Source organism: Diaporthe batatas, assembly GCF_019321695.1.
Source record: "Diaporthe batatas strain CRI 302-4 chromosome Unknown Contig00005, whole genome shotgun sequence".
In the NCBI taxonomy this organism is placed as follows: Eukaryota; Fungi; Ascomycota; class Sordariomycetes; order Diaporthales; family Diaporthaceae; genus Diaporthe; species Diaporthe batatas.
Genome location: NW_025408552.1, coordinates 2,803,844 through 2,823,597, shown reverse-complemented (window position 1 = coordinate 2,823,597; position 19,754 = coordinate 2,803,844). Strand labels below are relative to the sequence as shown.

The 19,754-nt window shown below is 57.1% G+C and overlaps 5 protein-coding genes across 5 annotated transcripts; 4 read left to right on the top strand and 1 right to left on the bottom strand.

Moving 5' to 3' along the window:
* Nucleotides 1-738: 738 nt before the first annotated feature.
* Nucleotides 739-2,259, top strand: KVR01_004954 (uncharacterized protein; the record flags this gene model as incomplete). The annotated part of the gene is made up of 1 exon (XM_044791769.1): nucleotides 739-2,259. The coding sequence occupies one exon, from the start codon at nucleotides 739-741 to the stop codon at nucleotides 2,257-2,259; it is 1,521 nt and encodes a 506-aa protein (XP_044645399.1).
* Nucleotides 2,260-3,637: 1,378 nt separating this feature from the next.
* KVR01_004933 (uncharacterized protein) lies at nucleotides 3,638-5,745 on the top strand. The gene is made up of 3 exons (XM_044785488.1): nucleotides 3,638-4,060; nucleotides 4,135-4,332; nucleotides 4,398-5,745. The coding sequence occupies exons 1-3, from the start codon at nucleotides 3,815-3,817 to the stop codon at nucleotides 5,529-5,531; spliced, it is 1,578 nt and encodes a 525-aa protein (XP_044645378.1). The 5' UTR covers nucleotides 3,638-3,814; the 3' UTR covers nucleotides 5,532-5,745.
* A 350-nt stretch (nucleotides 5,746-6,095) lies between these two features.
* KVR01_005677 (uncharacterized protein) lies at nucleotides 6,096-7,734 on the top strand. Its single transcript, XM_044782644.1, has 2 exons — nucleotides 6,096-6,259; nucleotides 6,392-7,734. The coding sequence occupies exon 2, from the start codon at nucleotides 6,518-6,520 to the stop codon at nucleotides 7,454-7,456; it is 939 nt and encodes a 312-aa protein (XP_044646122.1). The 5' UTR covers nucleotides 6,096-6,259; nucleotides 6,392-6,517; the 3' UTR covers nucleotides 7,457-7,734.
* A 1,902-nt stretch (nucleotides 7,735-9,636) lies between these two features.
* On the top strand, nucleotides 9,637-12,213 carry KVR01_005061 (uncharacterized protein). Its single transcript, XM_044787161.1, has 4 exons — nucleotides 9,637-10,054; nucleotides 10,182-10,580; nucleotides 10,628-11,835; nucleotides 11,902-12,213. Exons 2-4 carry the CDS (start codon nucleotides 10,303-10,305, stop codon nucleotides 12,111-12,113), a joined length of 1,698 nt encoding a protein of 565 aa, XP_044645506.1. The 5' UTR covers nucleotides 9,637-10,054; nucleotides 10,182-10,302; the 3' UTR covers nucleotides 12,114-12,213.
* A 2,512-nt stretch (nucleotides 12,214-14,725) lies between these two features.
* KVR01_004962 (uncharacterized protein) lies at nucleotides 14,726-16,250 on the bottom strand. The gene is made up of 2 exons (XM_044789321.1): nucleotides 15,079-16,250; nucleotides 14,726-15,025 (listed from the first exon to the last, which is right to left on the bottom strand). The coding sequence occupies exons 1-2, from the start codon at nucleotides 15,877-15,879 to the stop codon at nucleotides 14,990-14,992; spliced, it is 837 nt and encodes a 278-aa protein (XP_044645407.1). The 5' UTR covers nucleotides 15,880-16,250; the 3' UTR covers nucleotides 14,726-14,989.
* Nucleotides 16,251-19,754: the final 3,504 nt, after the last annotated feature.

Here is a 19,754-nt window from a genome sequence, read left to right as displayed (position 1 = left end):
GTGGAGGGCGGATCTTCGGATCCCCAGTCTTTCTTGCTAAGCCACTTGTTCATCTCAAAGGTTCCAAGCATACTTAAGCAAACAAAAAGAATTAGAGCCGTGGCCCGCACCGTCACCCGGCTTGGCAGGCACCTTTTCAGGGTTTCCCGTGCTTCGAGAAAGGCCCGTTCGCCCGCGCGAAATAGCACGGTGATCTCAATGTCTCACACGACACTGAGAGTAAGCCATTCAATCAGTACTGTGGTAAGAGTAGTGTATACAAGAAGACACAACACTTTTCAGACTCAAAAAAAATCAGGGTTAGGGGCGCATCATTCGACGGACAGTATATCGGCCCACATCTTCGAGACTTTTCCTTCCGTGTCACCGAACCGGAGCTATGTGCGTCAGCTCCGACAGCTCCGAGCTCTATTCCGAGCACCATCTCGGAAACCCCAATACCAAAAGCAGGCTGTCTGTTTGGCTCCAGGTTTTGCAAGATGTGCCACCTTTCGACACCTTGAGAAAATTTCTCAAAGCAAGCCTCAAGTGCTCTCGCCTTCTCCCGGACTAAAGCAGCACCGAGTGTATTCAAGCTGTGAGGGAGCCTGAATAGTTTCCGCAAGCCTTCAGGCCTTGATGAATAAGAAGATTTACTAAGACTCGTCTGTTCGAGCGATCTCACGATATCACTGGCATCGTGCGACTACACGGCAGCTATAGATGTGACGCGAGCAAGGAACTAGTACCAATTTCACCATGGCCCTCACACCAAGGCGACTCGCTACAGAGCTCGGCCTCCTGACAATCGCCGGCGCCCCTCGCGACGTGCCCCTCATATACCTCACACGCTTCTTCCGAATGGCCGCCTACGGCTCTGTCTCACTCATCCTGGCGCTCTTCTTCGCATCCCTCGAGATCTCTGAGACTCGCATCGGCCTCTTCATGACACTCACCTTGCTCGGCGACGTGGTGCTGTCGCTCGGTCTGACCCTCATCGCGGACGCCGCCGGGCGCCGCCGGATCCTCCTCCTCGGCTGTGCCGGCATGGTCCTCGCCGGCGCGGCATTCGCTGCCTCCAGCAACTACTGGCTGCTCCTGCTTGCCGCCGTGATAGGTGTCATCTCCGTCTCGGGAAACGAGATCGGGCCGTTTCGCGCCGTCGAGGAGAGCGTTCTCGCGGGGCTGGTCGGGGAGGAGGGGCGGAGTGATGTCTTTGCGTGGTATGTCGTCGTCGGCACCCTGGGCAGCGCGGCGGGTACCGCTGGGGCGGGGCGGCTTGTGGAAGGGCTGAAGGGTCGGGGCTGGACGGAGCTTGAGGCCTTCCGCGCGGTGTTCTGCTTGTATGGGGCAGTGGGAGTGGTCAAGGGGGTCATCACGTCGCTTCTGAGCCCTAGATGTGAGGTCGATAGTGGCACAAACGCATACCAACCGGTGGGGGCGAAGCAGAGCCGGCCTACTGTGGCTACCGATGAAGCTGAAGATGATGGTGATGAGGGACCGGCACAGTCGAGTGTGGAAGAACGACCTGCGCCTCGGCCAAAGCCGAAGATGAGCTTCGCACAACTGTCAAGCAAAACACGATGGACGCTCTTGCGACTATGCGCTCTCTTTGCGGTCGACTCACTGGCTTCCGGCATGGCAGCAAATTCTCTCGTCAACTTCTACATGGACCGCAAGTTCCATATGCCGAAGAGCACGCTAGGAGAAATCATGTCGGTGGTCTGGGTCATGGCCAGCATTGGCAACGTGTTTGCATCTGCCATCTCGAAGCGCATCGGGTTGGTCAAGACCATGGTGTTCACCCACCTCCCCTCTGCCATCTTTCTGGCGCTATTTCCTGCGCCGAGTGTTGTCTGGCTCACCGTGGTCCTCCTCGTCGCGAGGGGGACCTTGGCCAGCATGGACCAAGCACCGCGATCGGCATTCCTGAGCAAGGTAGTTGCAGCAGAGGAGAGGACGGCTGTGATGGGTATTGTGAATGTGGTCAAGACGCTGAGTCAGAGTGGTGGTCCTACTTTCACGGGCATATTGGCAGGATCAGATCGATTCTGGATTGCGTTTGTGGTGGCGGGGTCGATGAAAGCATCTTATGACCTGGGCTTGTTGACTTTCTTCCTCAAGGTGGAGAAGCAGGCTCAGGTAGGAAATCAGGAGGAGAGAGACTTGCACGTGGAAGAGCATCAGTTTGAGGAGCTCGATGATGCGTTCGAACTGGACAGCAACGACGGGGAATCTGCAGGAGACAGCACGCCGATGAAGGAAAGGTCATTTAGCTGACAGTTCCAGGTTTCATTGACAGACAAGCACCTGAGAGTATTACTACAATACTGCCCAGCCCTCGCAAATTGAGTTGAGTCCCCACCCCTTGGATTACTTGCCTGGTTTCGCTTCTATTCCGCATACGTCCGGGGACATACATGGCACCTTCCCACGGTAGTAAACACTTAAGACCCAGCGTTTATAAAACATACGGTATCTATATACGGTATTTATAACAATACGACAGGTGCATGTGGCCTCAGCCTTACGACGCACAGACAAGGCTAACTAACGGGCACCGTCTTGACGGCGGCGGACTACTTAAGACACTAGTTGACACGAATAATGATGATTTTCGACAAGTATGCCACAGTGGCTAAGCTATATCATGAGCTAAGAAAGTACATTCTCACCCAATCAGACGACATCACAATATCAATCAGAAGTACATATATCTTCAAGCTTCACCGTTTCCGAAGATCAAGAGCGTCGGGCAGACTGTGGTCTTTGGGGTCAGCATGTAGGGCCAAATATGCCGGGATTGACAGACAAATCTTTTTATTTTCTTCATACAGCAGCTCAGTAATGAATCACGCACTCTTACAAAAAGTATCAATTCAAGGACGGTGGGTATGCTACAAGTATCAGGGGGATTATGATCTGGCTGTGTCGAGGCTGTGGAGTACATATACTAGCCCCGCCCTCATGGAGGGTCATCACCATGAACAGCAGGCTGCAATTGATATTGTGTTGTTCCGGATGGACTGGACCAAGATTCGAGGCGTTGTATCGCAATGGACTGGGAGAATATTATAGAGTCAGCTGTTGATAGATTGGCTTCCACGTGCTCGTCGCCACACCACTTGCTGCGCCTCATCGCCTACGAGGCAGCGTTTGGCGACATATGTCAACTGGTGTTGCTTGGCCTCGGATTCTGGTTGGTGATGGGGTTTGGACTATTTTTCACTAGCTCACCCCTACATTGGCGCACAAAGAAGATCGTAGCCGTATACACCTAATCTCATATCCGCATGACTTATCACTTATCTCTTATTCGTATTCTTATTGCGATAAGCCGGAGCCTCTCACAATCGATTGAACAAGGCTGACTGACACCTGCAGCAAGCAGTGGGGAATTGCGAACTGCTGGACAGCGCATTGAACAGCAGTGATGGTTTTCGCCTAACTAGACTACCACACAAAAGCACAAGGAAAAGTTAGGAGTCGGATGGGTCGGAAATGCACAGGTGGCGTGGTCAGAGAGAGCATGAGCTGGGGCCAGCATGCTGAGAGCGCTGATTGGCTGTACGCCACGAGTAAAAGTGGGGCACAAATAAATGCTACACGTTAACTAGCAGACCGCCATCGCGGATTATCATTCCCATTACAGGCGGGCCGTCCTTGGATTTTCCGTGTTATTTGGCTCGACGCATTTCTCACCCTCGACCCCCTTTCCGCTCACTGTCGAACTTGTGGCAGTCTTCCAGTCTATCCTACCATCACCGACGTCGCGACACCAACTATTACCTTGATCCGACCAGCCTCTGCATCTCCCCAACATCTGCGCGCTGCGATGGGGCTCCTCGAAGAGGTAGCAGGGCCGCTGTCCCAATGGTTCAGCGAGCTGGGTACGGCATCTCAGGTCGGCATCGTTGCCACCACCGTCATCGTTCTCTCTGTTGTGCTCAATGTCTTGAACCAATTGATGTTCAAGAACCCCAATGAGCCTCCTGTCGTCTTCCACTGGCTGCCCTTGATCGGCAGCACCGTCACCTATGGCATGGACCCCCCACGCTTCTTCAAGGAGAACAGTAAGAAGGTCAGCCAACTCCAGCCAGCCCCAGCTAGCCGCCACTTGTGTTTTTGCTCCCCGCTGACCTGATGCGCCTGCAGCATGGCGACATTTTCACCTTCATCCTTCTCGGCAAGAAGACCACCGTATACGTCGGCCCCCAAGGCAACGAGTTTATCCTGAACGGAAAGCACAAGGACGTGAACGCGGAGGAGATCTACAACAATTTGACAGGTCCTGTCTTCGGCAAGGATGTCGTCTACGACTGCCCCAACGCCAAGCTCATGGAGCAGAAGAGGGTACGTCGAGTCTCTACGGGGCGACACGCGTGGGAATGGATTTCGCTGACAATGACAAATGACAGCTCATCAAGAACGTCCTCACCACTGAGGCCTTCAGGAGCTACGTTCCTTTGATCACCGACGAGGTCCTGAAGTACTTCAAGCGCAACCCCGATTTCCAGGCCCAGTCCGGCACCGTCAACATCCCCCCCAAGATGGCGCAGCTCACCATCTTCACTGCTTCTCACGCCCTTCAGGGCACGGCCGTCCGCGACCAGTTCGACGAGTCCCTGGCTGACCTGTACCACGACCTGGACATGGGCTTCACTCCCATCAACTTCATGCTCCACTGGGCTCCACTGCCCCAGAACGCGAGGCGCGATCACGCCCAGAGGACTGTTGCCAAGATCTACACCGACACCATCAAGGCCCGACGACAGAGCGGCGAGAAGGGCGCGGACGACATCATGTACCACCTCATGAACTCCTCTTACAAGGACGGAACCCCCGTTCCCGACCACGAGATCGCCCACATGATGATTGCCCTCCTGATGGCCGGCCAACACTCCTCGTCCTCCACCAGCTCCTGGATCATGTGCCGCCTGGCCTCGCGACCTGACATCATGGAAGACCTGTACCAGGAGCAGATCCGCGTACTTGGTTCCATCGACAAGCCACTCGAGTACGAGGACCTCGCCAAGCTGACCCTCAACGCCAACGTCATCAGGGAGACTCTGAGAATGCACGCACCCATTCACTCCATCATGCGAAAGGTCAAGTCGCCGATGCCTGTTCCCGGAACCAAGTACGTCATTCCTACCAGCCACACCCTCCTGGCCGCACCTGGCGTGTCGGGCAACGATGAGTCGTACTTCCCCGAGCCCGAGACGTGGGAGCCCCACCGATGGGAGACGAGCCACCCTCTTGCGCCACTCAAGAGTCTGAAGGGCGATGATGATGAAGAGAAGGTCGATTATGGCTACGGTCTGGTCAGCAAGGGTGCCTCGTCGCCCTACCTTCCCTTTGGCGCTGGCAGACATCGGTGCATTGGTGAGCAGTTTGCATACCTGCAGCTGCAAACCATCGTGGCCAACATCACGCGGCTGTTCAAGTTCAGGAACGTGGACGGCTCGACCGGCAAGACTGTAGGCACCGACTATGCCTCGCTCTTCTCGCGGCCCCTGGAGCCGGCTCCCATCCACTGGGAGCGGCGGTAAGACAGAGCATAGATCTACTGTTCTTTTCGAATCAGGTTCGTTATGAGTGTACATAAGGGTTTGGTGACTCAGGTAGACTTTGGGGTGAGGCAAGGTTCGAGTGGAAAAGCCGGCGGAACAAAGGCGCCTGCAATGCTAGAGCTGTGGCTATGCAGCAAGACACTGTGCGAGAGCATCAGATAATCTTAATAATGAATGAAAACAAGTAAAACCTACAGAGACATGACTACTCGAAGCTACCTAGGTACTTATAATCAAGCACAAACAGTGCTTATGTTAGTAGGTGAGCTCTGGTTCCGAGGTCCACGGCACAGAGAACCAACCGTGTTTATACCGTCTTTGAGGAACGTTTCGATTACCTCTGATAGAACGGGTACTTTGGTGTTGTTACTAGGTCCAACCAACCAACCAACCAACCAACCAACAGTCCAATTCCTGATGAAAGAGGAAGGAACACACGGGCCTTCAGCCGCAATACCGACAAACAAGCTTTCTGACAGCCGGGTCGGGCTCTTGATCTGCGGTTCCAACATTTTGTATCTGGCTAGGACACCACCAAATCGGGTCATGAAACCCCAGAGCAGTCCTGCACGGTTTCAATTTCGCACTTATCGAGCACGCAGGCACGCCAGGCTGTGCATTTGCGCTCAGGGGGATCTCGTTCCCTTTCTTCTCTCTTTTTGATAGGGATGTGCTGATGAGGCGACGATCCACTGCATTTGAAGCAGGTGAGTAACATTGCCCTGCTCAATGACGCAGATGGGGCAGGCTTGCCAGAGCCACTCGCCGAAGCCACTCGCCGACAAAGCGACCATTCCCCAACATCGCCATTAACACAGCTCGTTTTACCCAACACACAGAACTACTTGCGTGCCCGAGAGCTCTCCCGCCCTGAGCCTTGGACCAACGATCACTCCATGCGACTGACTACGACTATTTCCCGAAAGTAAAACACTAGTGGCTTCAGCCAACGGCCGAAACCAACAATGGCCGACAAACAAAAAGGACCCCTCCTCCGCCTGGCAGGCATCAAGTCCGCACAGCTCCCCGCCGCGACGGCCTCACCCGAGGAGCTGACCCCATTCATAACATCCCTCCTCAAAGAGTCGGTCCCCTTCATTGACACGGCGGCTCCCCGGGCCGCAGACTTCACCGACCCCGCCGTCCCGGCCCCTCCCGCCTCCAACACGCTCTGGAAGTCCAAGGGCTCCAAGACCCACCCGGACTCCACGGCCAAGATCGACCTCAGCGAGAGGGTCGTCCCCGTCGACGGCGGCGCTGACGAGACGTGGGCATGCCGCCGCAGCGTCCACGCTGACGAGGCGGCCAGGGGCACGGCGAGCTGGGCCGAGTTTGCCGACTGCATCCGCGACCGGCACCCCGAGACGGAGGACGCCTTCACGCCGACGGTGCTGGCGCACCGTGAGGCCGTCTCCTGGGGCGGCGCCAAGGGCGCGGCGGCCGTCGAGGTCGGCGGCGTCGCCTGGGGCCGCTTCACCCTCGCCCTGCTCGAGATGAAGCACAAGATCCCGCCGCCGCTGAAGCCGCGCGTGTTCCCCGTGCTCCAGCTCGTTGCGTCGGCCGTGTCTGCCCCCGGCGGCGGCGGCGACGGCGCGGAGAGGGACGAGTTTGTGGTCGTCTCGGTCACGGTGTCTGACCTTGCGACGGGGCCGCTGAAGGAGCAGGCCTCGCTGTCGCTGGAGAAGGGCGTCGTGGTCGGGGCGTATGTCAGCGTGGAGAGGGTGAGGAGACTGCCCGGTCAAGGGGAGGACAAGGGCAAGATCGAGTGGGTCATGGCTACTGCCAGCGACGCGAAGGGCATCCTGCCCTTGTTCCTGCAGACCAAGGCGATCCCGGGCCAGATTGCGAAGGATGTGGGTATGTTCTTGGGCTGGGTCGATAAGGAGAGGGCGAAAAAGGGCTGAAGAGCCGCAAGCTGGTGCACATGGGGCTGGCGGTTGAGCCTGGTTTGAAGTGCATGGGGTTTGACAGCTGCCACTGGCTAGTATGAGCAATAGGTTGAGTTGGTTGGTAATGGTCGACGGATGTCCGGCTCGGATGGCATGCTTAAAATGTTCAGCGGTGCAGTCAACGGCGTAATGTTAATAATAACTAGTGGCTGAAACAGGCAAGAGGGATAGTGCATTCTCATCTGTCCAGATGAAAAGCTCATTGATACAAAACAATCCCATTCATGAACCTGGTCTGACCTGTTCATATAATAGCTCGAGTACGAATCGGTCCGAACACGAACAATGCAGCTAGTGCCCGTCAACACAGGAATCTCCTTCAGCATTTTCGAAGCCCTGGAGCATACCAACAACGCATGAAAAGCTCGAGTCGTGATTCTCGAACTCGTCGATAGGAAGATAGATCCGGCTTGTCGGGTCCTGAGTGGTTTCGTTTCTAATCCCCATGCGTATAAACCCTGGAGCCGTATGCGGCGCCTGCATACAGTGATAAACGCGCAATACCTAAGCGTTTAAAAAAAACACAATTTCAATAGTCGGGTCCTGAACTACCGAAGAACCATCTTGGGCCTGACGATTTGTGTTCAATAACGACCAAGATACCAGATGTACTAGACGCTGAGCGTTTCCCGTTGTCAGACATTTATCAAGTGTCATGGCACCCGCGCCAGTTTCATGACTTCCTCATTTCCAGAATGAGGCTGATGGGTTGAGAAAATGGATCGGTCAATTCGTGTGCTCAGACTCTCTTCAATAATCTTCCATTCCTGAAGTCCTGGCCTTCCATCAAACGATCTATCATACTTTACAAACCCTTTTCTCGTGCCTGCCCAGGCAATTTGTTGGTATGTCATCTCTCAGTTTCAGAGACCTCTATGTCTCTTGTGTTTTGGCATGGAAAGTATGTAATCACGATGCTTGCTAAGTCTTATGTTCTACCCGATCTGCTTGGGCGTAACCGATATTAGGTCCCATTTACGAGTAGAGGTTGGCGAAGCTAGGGGGGCTGAGGAATTTGAAGTGTTGGGTGAGCTTTATCCCTCTCTCCTGTATCTTAGAGACTGACTGCCCACTCCGACTTTTACAGTTGGCAGCACGCGGTGCCTCAACCTCAGGGGATAGGCAGCAATTCACCATGGCAGATTGAATTTCTGATACGGACAGATATCTTAATTTAGCTTTCAGCCGAATCATCTCCACGTCTATATTTCGACACGGTATAGTTCGGCTACAACATTACGATGGTTCATGCCTGCCCCGAGCAGCAAGCCAACGCCGGAGTTGAGAGGATAAGGCTGGGCACAAAGCTGTCATGACAAGACTAGTAACCTAGATGAACCATGTACTTGCCCCAAAAGGAAAGTAGATGAAAGTTTGAGCAGTGGAGGTGCAGAGAGTTTAGAGGGCTGGACCCTGGGGGCGGACCTGAAACCTTGGGGTCTGTCGTGCAGCCAGCCGGTCGACCGTTGAGGACGTTTGAAGCCCCTAAAGTGGCGACCCGAGTGGTCGGAGTGTCTGAGAGCCCCGAGTCCGTTTGATCGTGGTAACAGCAGTGTGTCCGGTCAGCTGACAAACAAGAGCCGTCTGTGAGAAAATGGCCGAGTGCAGGATTTCCATCTCAATGGATGGATGGATATGATTTGAGCCGCAGCCGATGGAGACGGGGTTTTCTTGACAGCAGGCACATGCCCGCCAATCGGCACCTGCTGGGCCGCAGCGGGCTTTAGAAGGATTCTGTAGCATCCAGGCGGCGATCACAGGCTAGCCCGTGCTGGGGCGTCGACAAAGTCGCCGAGGAGATCTTGATGGAGGTGTACTGTGTAAGTAAGTACTAGTAGACCAGTTGTAGACTAGTCAGGATACGACAGTGTTACGACTCCCTCGGGACCAACGCCCATCTACCACTATCCGGTCTCTTCAGGGCGATCTGTCTCCTGGGTGCGTCTCGTCTCTGAGTTGATCTTGGGCCGTGGAGTTGAGATCAGGTACATTTGACCACTCGATGCGCGAGCATTTCCGCTTCAAGCCATGGTTTCGATTGGGCGTTTGCAATGCCACGCAGCAGATCGAAACGGCAAGCTGTTCGAGTTCCAGGTTGCCTGTATGCTTTAGCTGGTAATCCATCCGATCGAGAGGCGTGGCCCGCCAATGTTTCACGGCGGTCGGCCAATCGAACACGAGCCCGTTGATATGCCATCCTAGATGCCATCCTGCCCGCTGGAGTCGGCACTCGGACTGCCGCCCTGTCGCCCTGCCCCATGCCCAGACGCCGTGCAGGGGACCATCCTAACCATCTACACAATTGCCCCGTCTCCATCCTTTTTTTCCCTGCTTTGGCTTAGCGTTTCTTGTCGTCATGAACTCGATATTATGGGCCGGCCTGTCGCCCTTCCTCCCTGTCCTCCATGCTGGCTGGGCACAGTATCTGCTCCAAACTCTCCCACCGAAGTCTACCAAGCCCTTGCTCCCACGTGCGAACCCGTTTGCGTTCTCGAACAGAGCGGACTCCACCAATCCTTGCATGTCTTGTTTTGATCGCACCGCATCATCCAAGTAGGAATAAGCCCCGGCGCGTGCTTCGACGCCTGCAGCTGGTAGCTGTGCAGAGTCGCTTTTTCTCAGCACAGATAGTCAGTCTCTGAGAATCCTCGAGTCTTTCTTCTGATATATAGTCTCACAGTCCAACCCAGGCTGGGCTTGTTGTGAGGTCGGCCTCCGTACAACAGACCAACATCGAACCTCAGAACAACCCATAGGCTCAAGTGCTTGCGGAGTTCACGCAACTGATCCCACAGCGCGCCATGGTCCTGCCGTGGAAACGTGTGACGGCCTTTGCCGCCGTCGCCGCCTACGCCGCAACCTCGTTGCTCAAACAGGAATGGTCACGATGCGCCTTTACCAGATACTTCGCCGTCAGCTGGCTGCTGGGCCTCTTATGTTGGGGGTTTTGGACCGTCATCCTCTATCCCAAATTCTTCTCGCCTCTCCTGGGCTTGCCCGAACCACAGAACCCATCGTGGATCAACGGGCAGTACTCAAAGATTCGCGAACTTGCCACTGGGGTGCCCATGCTTGAATGGTACGTAAAGCTGCTCTCCCTTGCGACAGGCGCTGACAGCACATCAGGGTCAACTCAGTGCCCAACAATGGCGTGATCCGCTACCTCGGCCCTCTCAACCAGGAGCGGCTCCTGCTCACGTCGCCCAAGGCCCTGGCTGAGGTGCTCGTCACCAAGAACTACGACTTCGCCAAGCCGGGCATGGTGCGGTACTCGATCGGCCGCATCCTCGGCATCGGCGTCCTGCTGGCCGAGGGCGACGAGCACAAGTTCCAGCGCAAGAACCTGATGCCCGCCTTTGCCTTCCGCCACACCAAGGACCTGTACCCCGTCTTCTGGGAGAAGGCCCGCCAGGGGGTCAGGGCAATGTCCGAGCAGATCCTCGTCGACGCGGCCAAGGAGCCCGCCTCCCAGGCCTCGCCGCAGGACCCGGAGAAGGCAGTGGGCGACAAGGCGGCCATCCTCGAGGTCGGGGGGTGGGCGTCGCGCATCACGCTCGACATCATCGGCATCGCCGGCCTCGGCAGGGACTTTGGCGCCATAGCCGACCCGACCAACAAGCTGTTCCAGACCTACAACCACCTCTTCAAGCCGTCGCGCCAGGCCCGGTTCCTGGCCACCCTGGGGCTCATCCTGCCGGCGTGGTTCGTCACCCGCCTGCCCGTGCGCCGCAACGAGGACGTGCAGGAGGCGGCCCGGGTCATCCGCTCCGTGTGCTTCGACCTGATCCGCGAGAAGAAGGAGAAGCTGGCGCGCAAGGAGCTCACCGACGTCGACATCCTGTCCGTGGCGCTCGAGAGCGGCGGCTTCAGCGAGGACAACCTGGTCGACCAGCTCATGACCTTCCTCGCCGCCGGCCACGAGACCACCGCCAGCAGCATGACCTGGGCCATCTACATGCTGTGCCTGCACCCGGGCGTGCAGTCCCGCCTGCGCGACGAGGTCCGCAGCCGCCTGCCCTCCATCGACGACGCCGGCGCCACCGTCTCCAGCATCGACGTCGACCACATGCCCTACCTCAACGCCGTCTGCTCCGAGGTCCTGCGCTACTTCTCCCCCGTGCCCATGACCCTGCGCGAGGCCGCCGTCGACACCACCATCCAGGGCCACCGCGTCCCCAAGGGCACCCGCATCGTCATGGCCCCCGCCGCCACCAACAAGGACACCTCCCTCTGGGGGCCCGACGCCACAAAGTTCAACCCGGACCGGTGGATGCCCAAGCACGACGGGGACAAGAGCGCCGCCTCTGGTGGGGCAAGCAGTAACTATGCCTTCAGTATGTACCCTCCCCCCTCTCCAGCCAAGCATCACGCGCGCTGTAATCACTAACACATTGAAAAAGTGTCCTTCCTGCACGGCCCAAGGAGCTGCATTGGTATGAACTTTGCTAGGGCCGAGTTCGCGTGCCTCCTGGCGGCGTGGGTGGGCCGTATGGAGTTTGAGCTGAGGGACAAGGCGGAGATGGACGAGAAGAACATGGAGATCAAGGCGGGTGTGACTTCTAGGCCGGCAAAGGGGCTGTGGGTGAAGGCCACGGTGCTCGATGGGTGGTGAGCAGGTTGGGGGGGCTCCTGGGCTGGCTTCCTCGTGCGGTCTGCATGAATAATTGTACATATGCACCGACCAAAAAAATAATAGCACTATTTGGGATTCATTACATTTGAATTTGGTTCCTGTTCCTAGATCCAAGACGATTTTGAGGGTGACTCTAGGTCTGTGCGGGTATTCGTCGATGTAGGCTGGGTGATCCGGCCAGGCACAAGACAATGATGTTGGCTCCAGACCCAAAACCTCGTCGACGGGCGTCACACTCTGCCAGAAGTGTGACTTACTAATCTTCCCAAAGCAACTAACCCGGGGCCGGCGAGGGCCCTGCGACGAGGGAGCAGCTCGCGCACCAAGAGGCTCATCCATGGCCCTTCTCATGATGCCCTGGCTCCCAATGAGAGGGCACAATGTTGAACGAGACCCGTTACAGTAGATCTAGGATGGTGGTGAGAAGTAAAGTGTGATAAACAGTGACCCCAGTCCGAATACTCCTATCCAGGAATGTATATCAAGCTTGACTGGTCTGTCTGCTCGCCTATGGTGTATATGTTGACAGCCCGGTCATAACAGTCAGTGTTTCATCATTTCTGTGATATGTGACATCTCATCCGGGGTGCATGAACGCACCAGTACCGTTGTTTTAGTGAATGTTGTCCCGGCAAATCTGCCGCAATAATCGAGCGTGTGATGTCTACACAGCCTCCGACAGGCCTCGACAATCGACCACACCCAGGCTTTGGCGTCCCCAGACCGACGACTCAGTTCACATGACTTGAAGGTGAGCAGCGCCATCGTGCCCCGTAGCATCAGCTCGAGCTGCTGCCCTGCGCTTGGTCCTCTGCCAGACAATAGTCAAGTCATGTGCCCTTGAGCCCCCGGGCAAGCCACTCCCAGGCTATAGCTGAGATCGAGCCTCCACAAACGGGACTCCGTCAGGACTATTGAGCAGACCTCTCTTCGGAAAGGGACATGCCGTCGGGAGGGAGATGAGTCTCTGGGACTATCGCCTCAGAGCAAGTCACGTCCTCATCCGGCCGGGGGGGGGGGAGGAGGCGAATCTTCCTCGCCCCTCCATCTCACACCAGTCTTAGCACCAAATATTCCAACGAACATCCCTTACAGTGCCCTCATTCATGCGTGTGTCGATACCTCAGCTTGGGGGGACAACCCAGAGGAAGGAAGACAGAGCTCGGGGGAGGGCACCGTGCGCGTCATCTGAACGAGTGTTTGCACCGACATCCCTCCTTCGCCCTCCCGCTCAGATCGCCCACGGTCCAGACACATGAAACGAGTGCCGAACAGGTAACAAGACGAGGGCTGTGCGCGGAATCTACCGCCCCTCCAATGAGCCATTGTGTCTGCCGGGCTTGACAGGTCTGCTAGTTCAGGTCCTGTTATAAGGCCCCCCCCCCCAGCTAGTCTGACGTGCGGGAGAGGAGGAGGGGGAGCAGGGCGGCATGGACGGGAGGGAGGGTTATAATTGACATGGCGGCTGGTCTATGCTATAGCACGGGGGGGGGGGGGCACTTCAGAGAAGAGGATCTGTGCGCAAGTGCCGTCGGCCGGGTTGCTGTTCTGCTTCCGTGGATATAGGTACGGTAGCAGTGCGGGTGCGGGCAGGTAAGGGGAGTTTGTGCGTTTGGGTACCCAGGTTACAGTAGTGTATATGTTGGTGTGATTTTAACAAGACACGGTCTGACGGACGGGACCTTAGTCAAGCACCAGACAGACGGGAATTGTGCTTGTGCTGTGCTGTGCTGGGCTGGGCTGGGCTGGGCTGAGGTTGCTTCTTCCCGGTCCGTTGCCTCTCCCTTCTCCCCTCCTCCCCCCTCCTGCCCTACCGTCGCTGCACTCAATCCCAGGAGCCTCGTGCGGGATCGATCGACCACCCGAGCCGCCCTCGAACTGCATGGAACTAACTTGCATGGTAATCTTATCGCGGGACGGGAGGGGGAGGGGAGGTAGACCGCAGGAGGGGCAAGTCACTCAGGACGTCTCGTTCCTCTCACAAACTCTCTCAGATCCCTCGATTCGCCTCGACGGCCGAGCCAAACCCGGGCAGGATGAGAGGTGAGCGATCAAGGTTCCGCGGGGATCAAGGCCGGCCCCAGAAAACACGGGCGGGCGCACGAACGATCGATCATGGTTTTTGCTGCGCTGGCCCAATTACAACCGGGCTCCGTCCTGACAATGCGAAGTGTCGGTAAAGTTAGCTTGTAGCAGGGCCTGTGTCCAGGCCGTCATAAGGTTTTGGACCGACAACAACTCGACGCTCCCTCGAGGCCGGGCTGCGCCGGCGAGATGGGGGCACCCCAGTCGGCTTGACTTGTGCTCTCTGCTTGGACTCACTCCGTCATTGCTTGGGCCCATAATGGACAGAGTGGTCGTATAGCTAGCTGGTTGAGCTGGGCCGAGACCTGGTGGCCTCGATTGTCCCGAGTGCCTGGGATAGCCCGTCGTTGTGAACGGGAGCTGTTGTTAGCGTACAGCCGCATTGCTGTTGGTTCCTGGTCCAACTAGACCACGCATTGCGCACATCATGTGTTCCAAGGCTGTGACGTGAGAAGGTGTTGATTCACAAGAGGACACACACTAGAAAAGGCGGCCAAAGCGCGGCATTTGAGAAAAGAGGATTGTTCATTTGAGTGTCGCAGTCTCTGCGAAGTGCACTCGAGGTTCGCCTCGAGGTTTGACCAAAAACAATAGCAGTGCAGTGTTCCCTGTCTAGTAGTTGCCAAACTCCAGCCGTTATCATGATGCAGTGAATAAAACAGAAATATACCCAATAGCTTGCAGTGTCCCTGCAACACAGAAGAGAATTAAGCAGGCCTCCGCCACGGGCTCACCATGTTCCGTGGAGTTTCGCCCGGGTCCTGGTTCCCCTATTCTGCAGGCCAATCTTGTCCCTGTTTAACAGACTTCGCCACCGTAAGCTCACACTGCTCTGGTCCTTGCCGGGTAGGTTGCGTACACAGTCATCCCACACCTCGGTCGACAGGTCCATGTTCTTGACCTTCTCGAGCACCACCTCGACCAGCTTGTGGTCGTCTTCTAGGCTCCACTGGTCGCCGCGCTCGCCGACCTCGACGTTGGTGCCCACTGCGGAATCCCTCTCGAATGCGTCCGGGGCTCCTAGCTTGTGGAAATCCTCCTTGGTGAGTCCGCGCGGGACGTCTGGTGGTGCGATCCGCTGCCTCTTGGGCGTTGACGGGGCGGCTCGTTGTGATGATGATGATGCTGATGATGATGATGGTTCGGAGTATCCCTTAAAGACAAACAAGCCGGGTTCTCGTTTTGTCTCGTTGTTCATGTCGAAGATGTTGACGTTCTCCTTGCCGAAATGCTCGTCACTGCTGTAACGGTCCTCATCGTCTCGGCCCATGTCGTCGTCATCGTCTCGTCTTCTCTTGTTCGCACCCCTGGGCGGTGCGCGCTTCTTGATTCTGTATCGCAGCAAGGGCTCGCTCGGTGCCAGCGAGGAAGAGGGACCGGGTGATGGCTCAGCCTTGCGACGGCGAAGGCGAGGTTTGCTTAGAGGGCTGGGCGCGTTGGCAAGTGGCGGTGAGGGGAGGTGGTGGGAGTTTGAATCTGGGATCGGCTCGTTTGGGATTTGTGACGAGAGCATGGTGTGTAGGTTGCGGCAAGAGTTGATGAGGTTTCCGATTGCGGTCTGGGTTGAGAGCTGGGGAGGGCTGGAGGGTGGCGAGATGAAGAGCGCAGACTGCAGCCGCGGATGCGACGGGTCGCAGGACAGCGCCGACGGTAGTAGCATTTTCGATGATGCGCGCAATGTTATGATGATTCGCAACGGCTATGTATGTGTTTGAAATGCTGGGATCGCAGTTGCAAGCTGCGATGGCGAGTGGGAAGGCTGCGGGCGAGTGCGACTGGTTTGCGACAGGATGCGATGGGATCAACACAACAACAATGCGAATGCGCCGGGGGCAACGAGGATGCGCGGCGGGAACGAGTATCGCAACTGTGGCTGGAAGCAATCGCAAGGTGTATGGAGCAGTCTTGCGATCGAATTGGGTCGGGATCGGTCGTCGGGAGGGCAGAGTATGGGGGAGCAAAGTCGGTGTGGTTTGGGGTGGTGAGGCGGCGAAACGGGCGGCGAGGCAGGAAAAAGAGACTTGAGATGACAAGAGGGCGGGAGCGCAGGAGGCTAGAGGGGAATAAGTCGCCCGTAATAAGGGTCAGACCCAGGCAACGCCCAGTTGACCCGGTTACCCAGAGTACGTACTGGCCACGACTGGGCACTGGGGGGGGGCCAGACGGGGGCCGGCTCCACTTGGGCGCAGGTGCTGTTGTACCTCTGGGCTCCCAAGTGGGGCGCGGGACGCTCGACAGGGGGTCGGGGGCTCAGACCTTGACCTTGCCCTTGTCCCTGTCTCAAGGTACCCGAGCTGGGTTGAGGTACATGGCGAGCCACCACCACAGTATGACTGACACCTGAAATCCCTCGTCTTCTCTCCTCTCTCTCTGTGTCTCCCTCCCTCCCTCTCCCTCAGTCCGAGTCTCACCAGGGAGTGGGAACTGCCGCCCCAAGCCTCTTATCCTGCAGGTCCTGATGCAGCCACGTCAAGTACCTGACACCGACCTGTGCCTTGCTCACCTTGTGCCTCTTCTCCCCCCTCCCCGCCCTGGACAGTTGTACTGTAATGCATCCTGGCGTCGTTCGAATCGAGAGGGGCAGATGCATTCCCATCATGCAGCTCTACAGCTGCAGGTTATCTACAGTGCTTACCATCCGCTCAACTTGCCGTCACACCTAGGCATGTATCCACAAAGGTACATGTCTGTGGTGTAGGTGAGGGGAAACCGGACGACAACAGTCGGTCTGTGGTTGGTGTTACTGACCCTCCAGCCCTCTCACCAACCCCCAGAGCCCGCTTGCACACCCACCTCACTCTCTCCCTCCCACCCTCTCTCCCGCCGTATTCTCCCGCCGTATCACTGTGGTAGAATGCTCCTCTCGTGTCTGTCAATACATACACATTCAATCCCATCAGATTCGGAACATGGAGAGGCGAGCCTTACCGCTTAGGGGATGCTGATACCCTCCTTGCTGGACGGCAGAGGGCACATCCCTTCTCTCGAGCCAATCTTGCCTGGCTAGTTAAGCTCGATGGCTCTAGTCAAGCTAGTCTCATCAGAGAGTGAGCCTGACGGTCTGGCGGTCTCGCCTGCTCCCGTGGCCCTTCGCCCTTGACAGCCTGACAGCCTGACAGCCGGGCCCGCTGGCCTGGGCTGCTTGGGTACCGTGCTGTGTACGGAGTACCGAGTGTACTGTTCTGGCCCATGACAGTGGCCGTGCGAAGGGTGTTCCCGAATGCACTCGCACGGGTCGATGTACACCATGCGTGTCGAGATACCCTCGGTCGGTGGGCCGTTGAAATATGCCAGAGATTAACAACAGACCAACCCAGGAAGCCGTGAAATTGGTGCGCCCTTGCCATGCTCGCATTCATCTCCTTGGGCCTCGAGTTTACAATCTCGATTCTCGCCATCCAACCAAGACAGGCAACCAGCATGTGGTCCAGCATGTGGCCCAGCATGCGGTCCAGCATGCGGTCCGGCCTGCCAGCCAGCCTGCCAGCCAGCCAGCCAGCCAGTCCCCGTGTCGACAGTCGAGACCACTTGACCTGGCTCAAACGACGCCATCAACAGCCTATCCACCGATGTGATCGCGCATTTGTCGATCGCACCAGGCCTTGGGGATGGCTGTCACTACATCATACTCTCCAGGTTCCTCTGGGCTTTCATGCAACAGCCCTGCAAGAAACCCGCCGCTTCGGGCAAGACAGATACACGGTCATGATACACGATCATACACCGCAACCACCCTTGCCCGAGGCGACAGGGTGCCGTCTTGTCGTCTCTTTCTATCCGCAGCTCAATCCTCGTCGTCCCCTTCTTCCCCCATCGCGATCAATGATGCTCATCGCCGGGTGACGTACATGGAGCCTTGGGGTTAATGCGCCCATGACGTTTGCTCCATCAAGTTTGCTTGCTACTGCACTGTGCTGCTAATTGTCCTAGACAGTTGATGCCCGCGACACGCCGGCCGGTTTGGTCACCTTCCAGGTCTGGCCTGCACGGCGTGTAAGTCAGTCCCCAGGTGGGACCGGCGTTTGACAGTTACTCTCCCTGGGGGCCCGGGGGATTTGCACAGCGCCGCAGCTGGGCGCCTGACTCCATCGTGGAGCGCCCCGGGAACCGCAACCCGTTTCTTCGATTCCCCTCTCCTGCAACCACTTCCGCTTCTGTGATGCTTCTGTTACATCCGCCCCTGCAGACTGAATATCCCCGGCTTGCTCTTCTCCCCCTCCCCTCCCCCTCCTCTTCCTCCTCCTCCTGCAGTTTCCCAGCCATCCACAATTTCACTCCCAGCCATGTCTTTGACTGCCCAGTGAGGGGAGGGGTTGTGGTAAGCAGCTCGGAGGATTTCTTGTCCTGCCGCGCGCGAGGGCAAGCCAAATCATGGGGGTGTCATCTGTCACTTGGCCTCATCAGTGCTAGAGAAGGTTATCTTGTGCGATGAATACCATCTAATCACGGTACGGCATGGGCAGAGAGACTCGTATCATTGGTTCCTCGCCGGCCATGTGACTGTTGTAATCCGCAACGGGGCGTGTCATCGTGGAGTGCATGACCACCAGTTGATGGCATGATGGGGCACTGCCTCGAGACAGAGACAGCCTACTGGAATCATTTTATGCGCCATGTGCGCCTGACGCACAAATCAGCATCGTGTGGCATGGGCTCACATAGCAAGAATGAATGGCCTACAGGTCATGTCACCACCTGGGGGGCAATGGGGGGTGGGCAGGACCAGAGAAGCAAGAGAAGCTTGGAACGGAGGGGGGGAAGGAGGGGGGAGGACGTGCGATGCCCGAGCTTGGACGCCAGCAAGCAGCGAGACGCGTCTTGGGGAAAGACGCGTCTCCACCCGGTGGATACGCGTGGCGGGAAATTGACTCGCCCATTGACCAATCATCTTATACCAAGTTTGATTGACTTTCTCCAGCGCGCCCCACTTGCAAATCGAGTGTCGGGCCCGTCTGAGGCCTCGGAACCAGTCGATGTGACACTGCCAGATCTCATCGCGGCTCCACGGTTCCAGCACGCACGCCTTGTCCCTGGCCCACGCGCTAGGAGCTCACCGCCCGAAAGATCCGGACCCGTCTTTTGAGGTTCCCACCGAGCCTCTTGGTCCAGACGATTCCCCTGAGCAGTCACCGGATCCCCTTTTCGGAATCCCCAGAAGACCCAGACGTAGCGTGGGCATGCAACATATGCAACATGCGACCGACATGCGGGCCCATCCCATCGCCTTCCGCAATGCCAAAGGTCACTTTTGCATCACTTCCCTGGCACCTGGCACACACAGGCAAGCGCCGGCGCGAGGGGCGGTGAGAAAACAAACCTCGATGAGGCGGCGCACTTGGTCGCCTTGACTTGCGCCAAACCAGCCTGCCGGCCAGCCTGCCAGCCTGCACATTATCAACTTGGACGGAAATCAGCTAGCACACACACACTACATGCCTCGGCTGCGACTCTCAGGACCCTGCCAAGGCACCCTGACACCCTGAATCTGTTAGGGCCCGACTGAAGCCCTGCCTCTCGCCTCCTCCCAGGTCAGGG

Bases quoted from the DNA above. Each gene is read 5' to 3' on its own strand.
- KVR01_004933 (XM_044785488.1), top strand. From the start codon at position 3,815: ATGGGGCTCCTCGAAGAGGTAGCAGGGCCGCTGTCCCAATGGTTCAGC. The intron at 4,061-4,134 runs GTCAGCCAACTC...ATGCGCCTGCAG, and splicing joins TCAAGGAGAACAGTAAGAAG to CATGGCGACATTTTCACCTT. The intron at 4,333-4,397 runs GTACGTCGAGTC...GACAAATGACAG, and splicing joins AGCTCATGGAGCAGAAGAGG to CTCATCAAGAACGTCCTCAC.
- KVR01_005677 (XM_044782644.1), top strand. From the start codon at position 6,518: ATGGCCGACAAACAAAAAGGACCCCTCCTCCGCCTGGCAGGCATCAAG.
- KVR01_005061 (XM_044787161.1), top strand. From the start codon at position 10,303: ATGGTCCTGCCGTGGAAACGTGTGACGGCCTTTGCCGCCGTCGCCGCC. The intron at 10,581-10,627 runs GTACGTAAAGCT...ACAGCACATCAG, and splicing joins GGGGTGCCCATGCTTGAATG to GGTCAACTCAGTGCCCAACA. The intron at 11,836-11,901 runs GTATGTACCCTC...ACATTGAAAAAG, and splicing joins AAGCAGTAACTATGCCTTCA to TGTCCTTCCTGCACGGCCCA.
- KVR01_004962 (XM_044789321.1), bottom strand. From the start codon at position 15,879: ATGCTACTACCGTCGGCGCTGTCCTGCGACCCGTCGCATCCGCGGCTG. The intron at 15,026-15,078 runs GTACGCAACCTA...ACGGTGGCGAAG, and splicing joins CCGAGGTGTGGGATGACTGT to TCTGTTAAACAGGGACAAGA.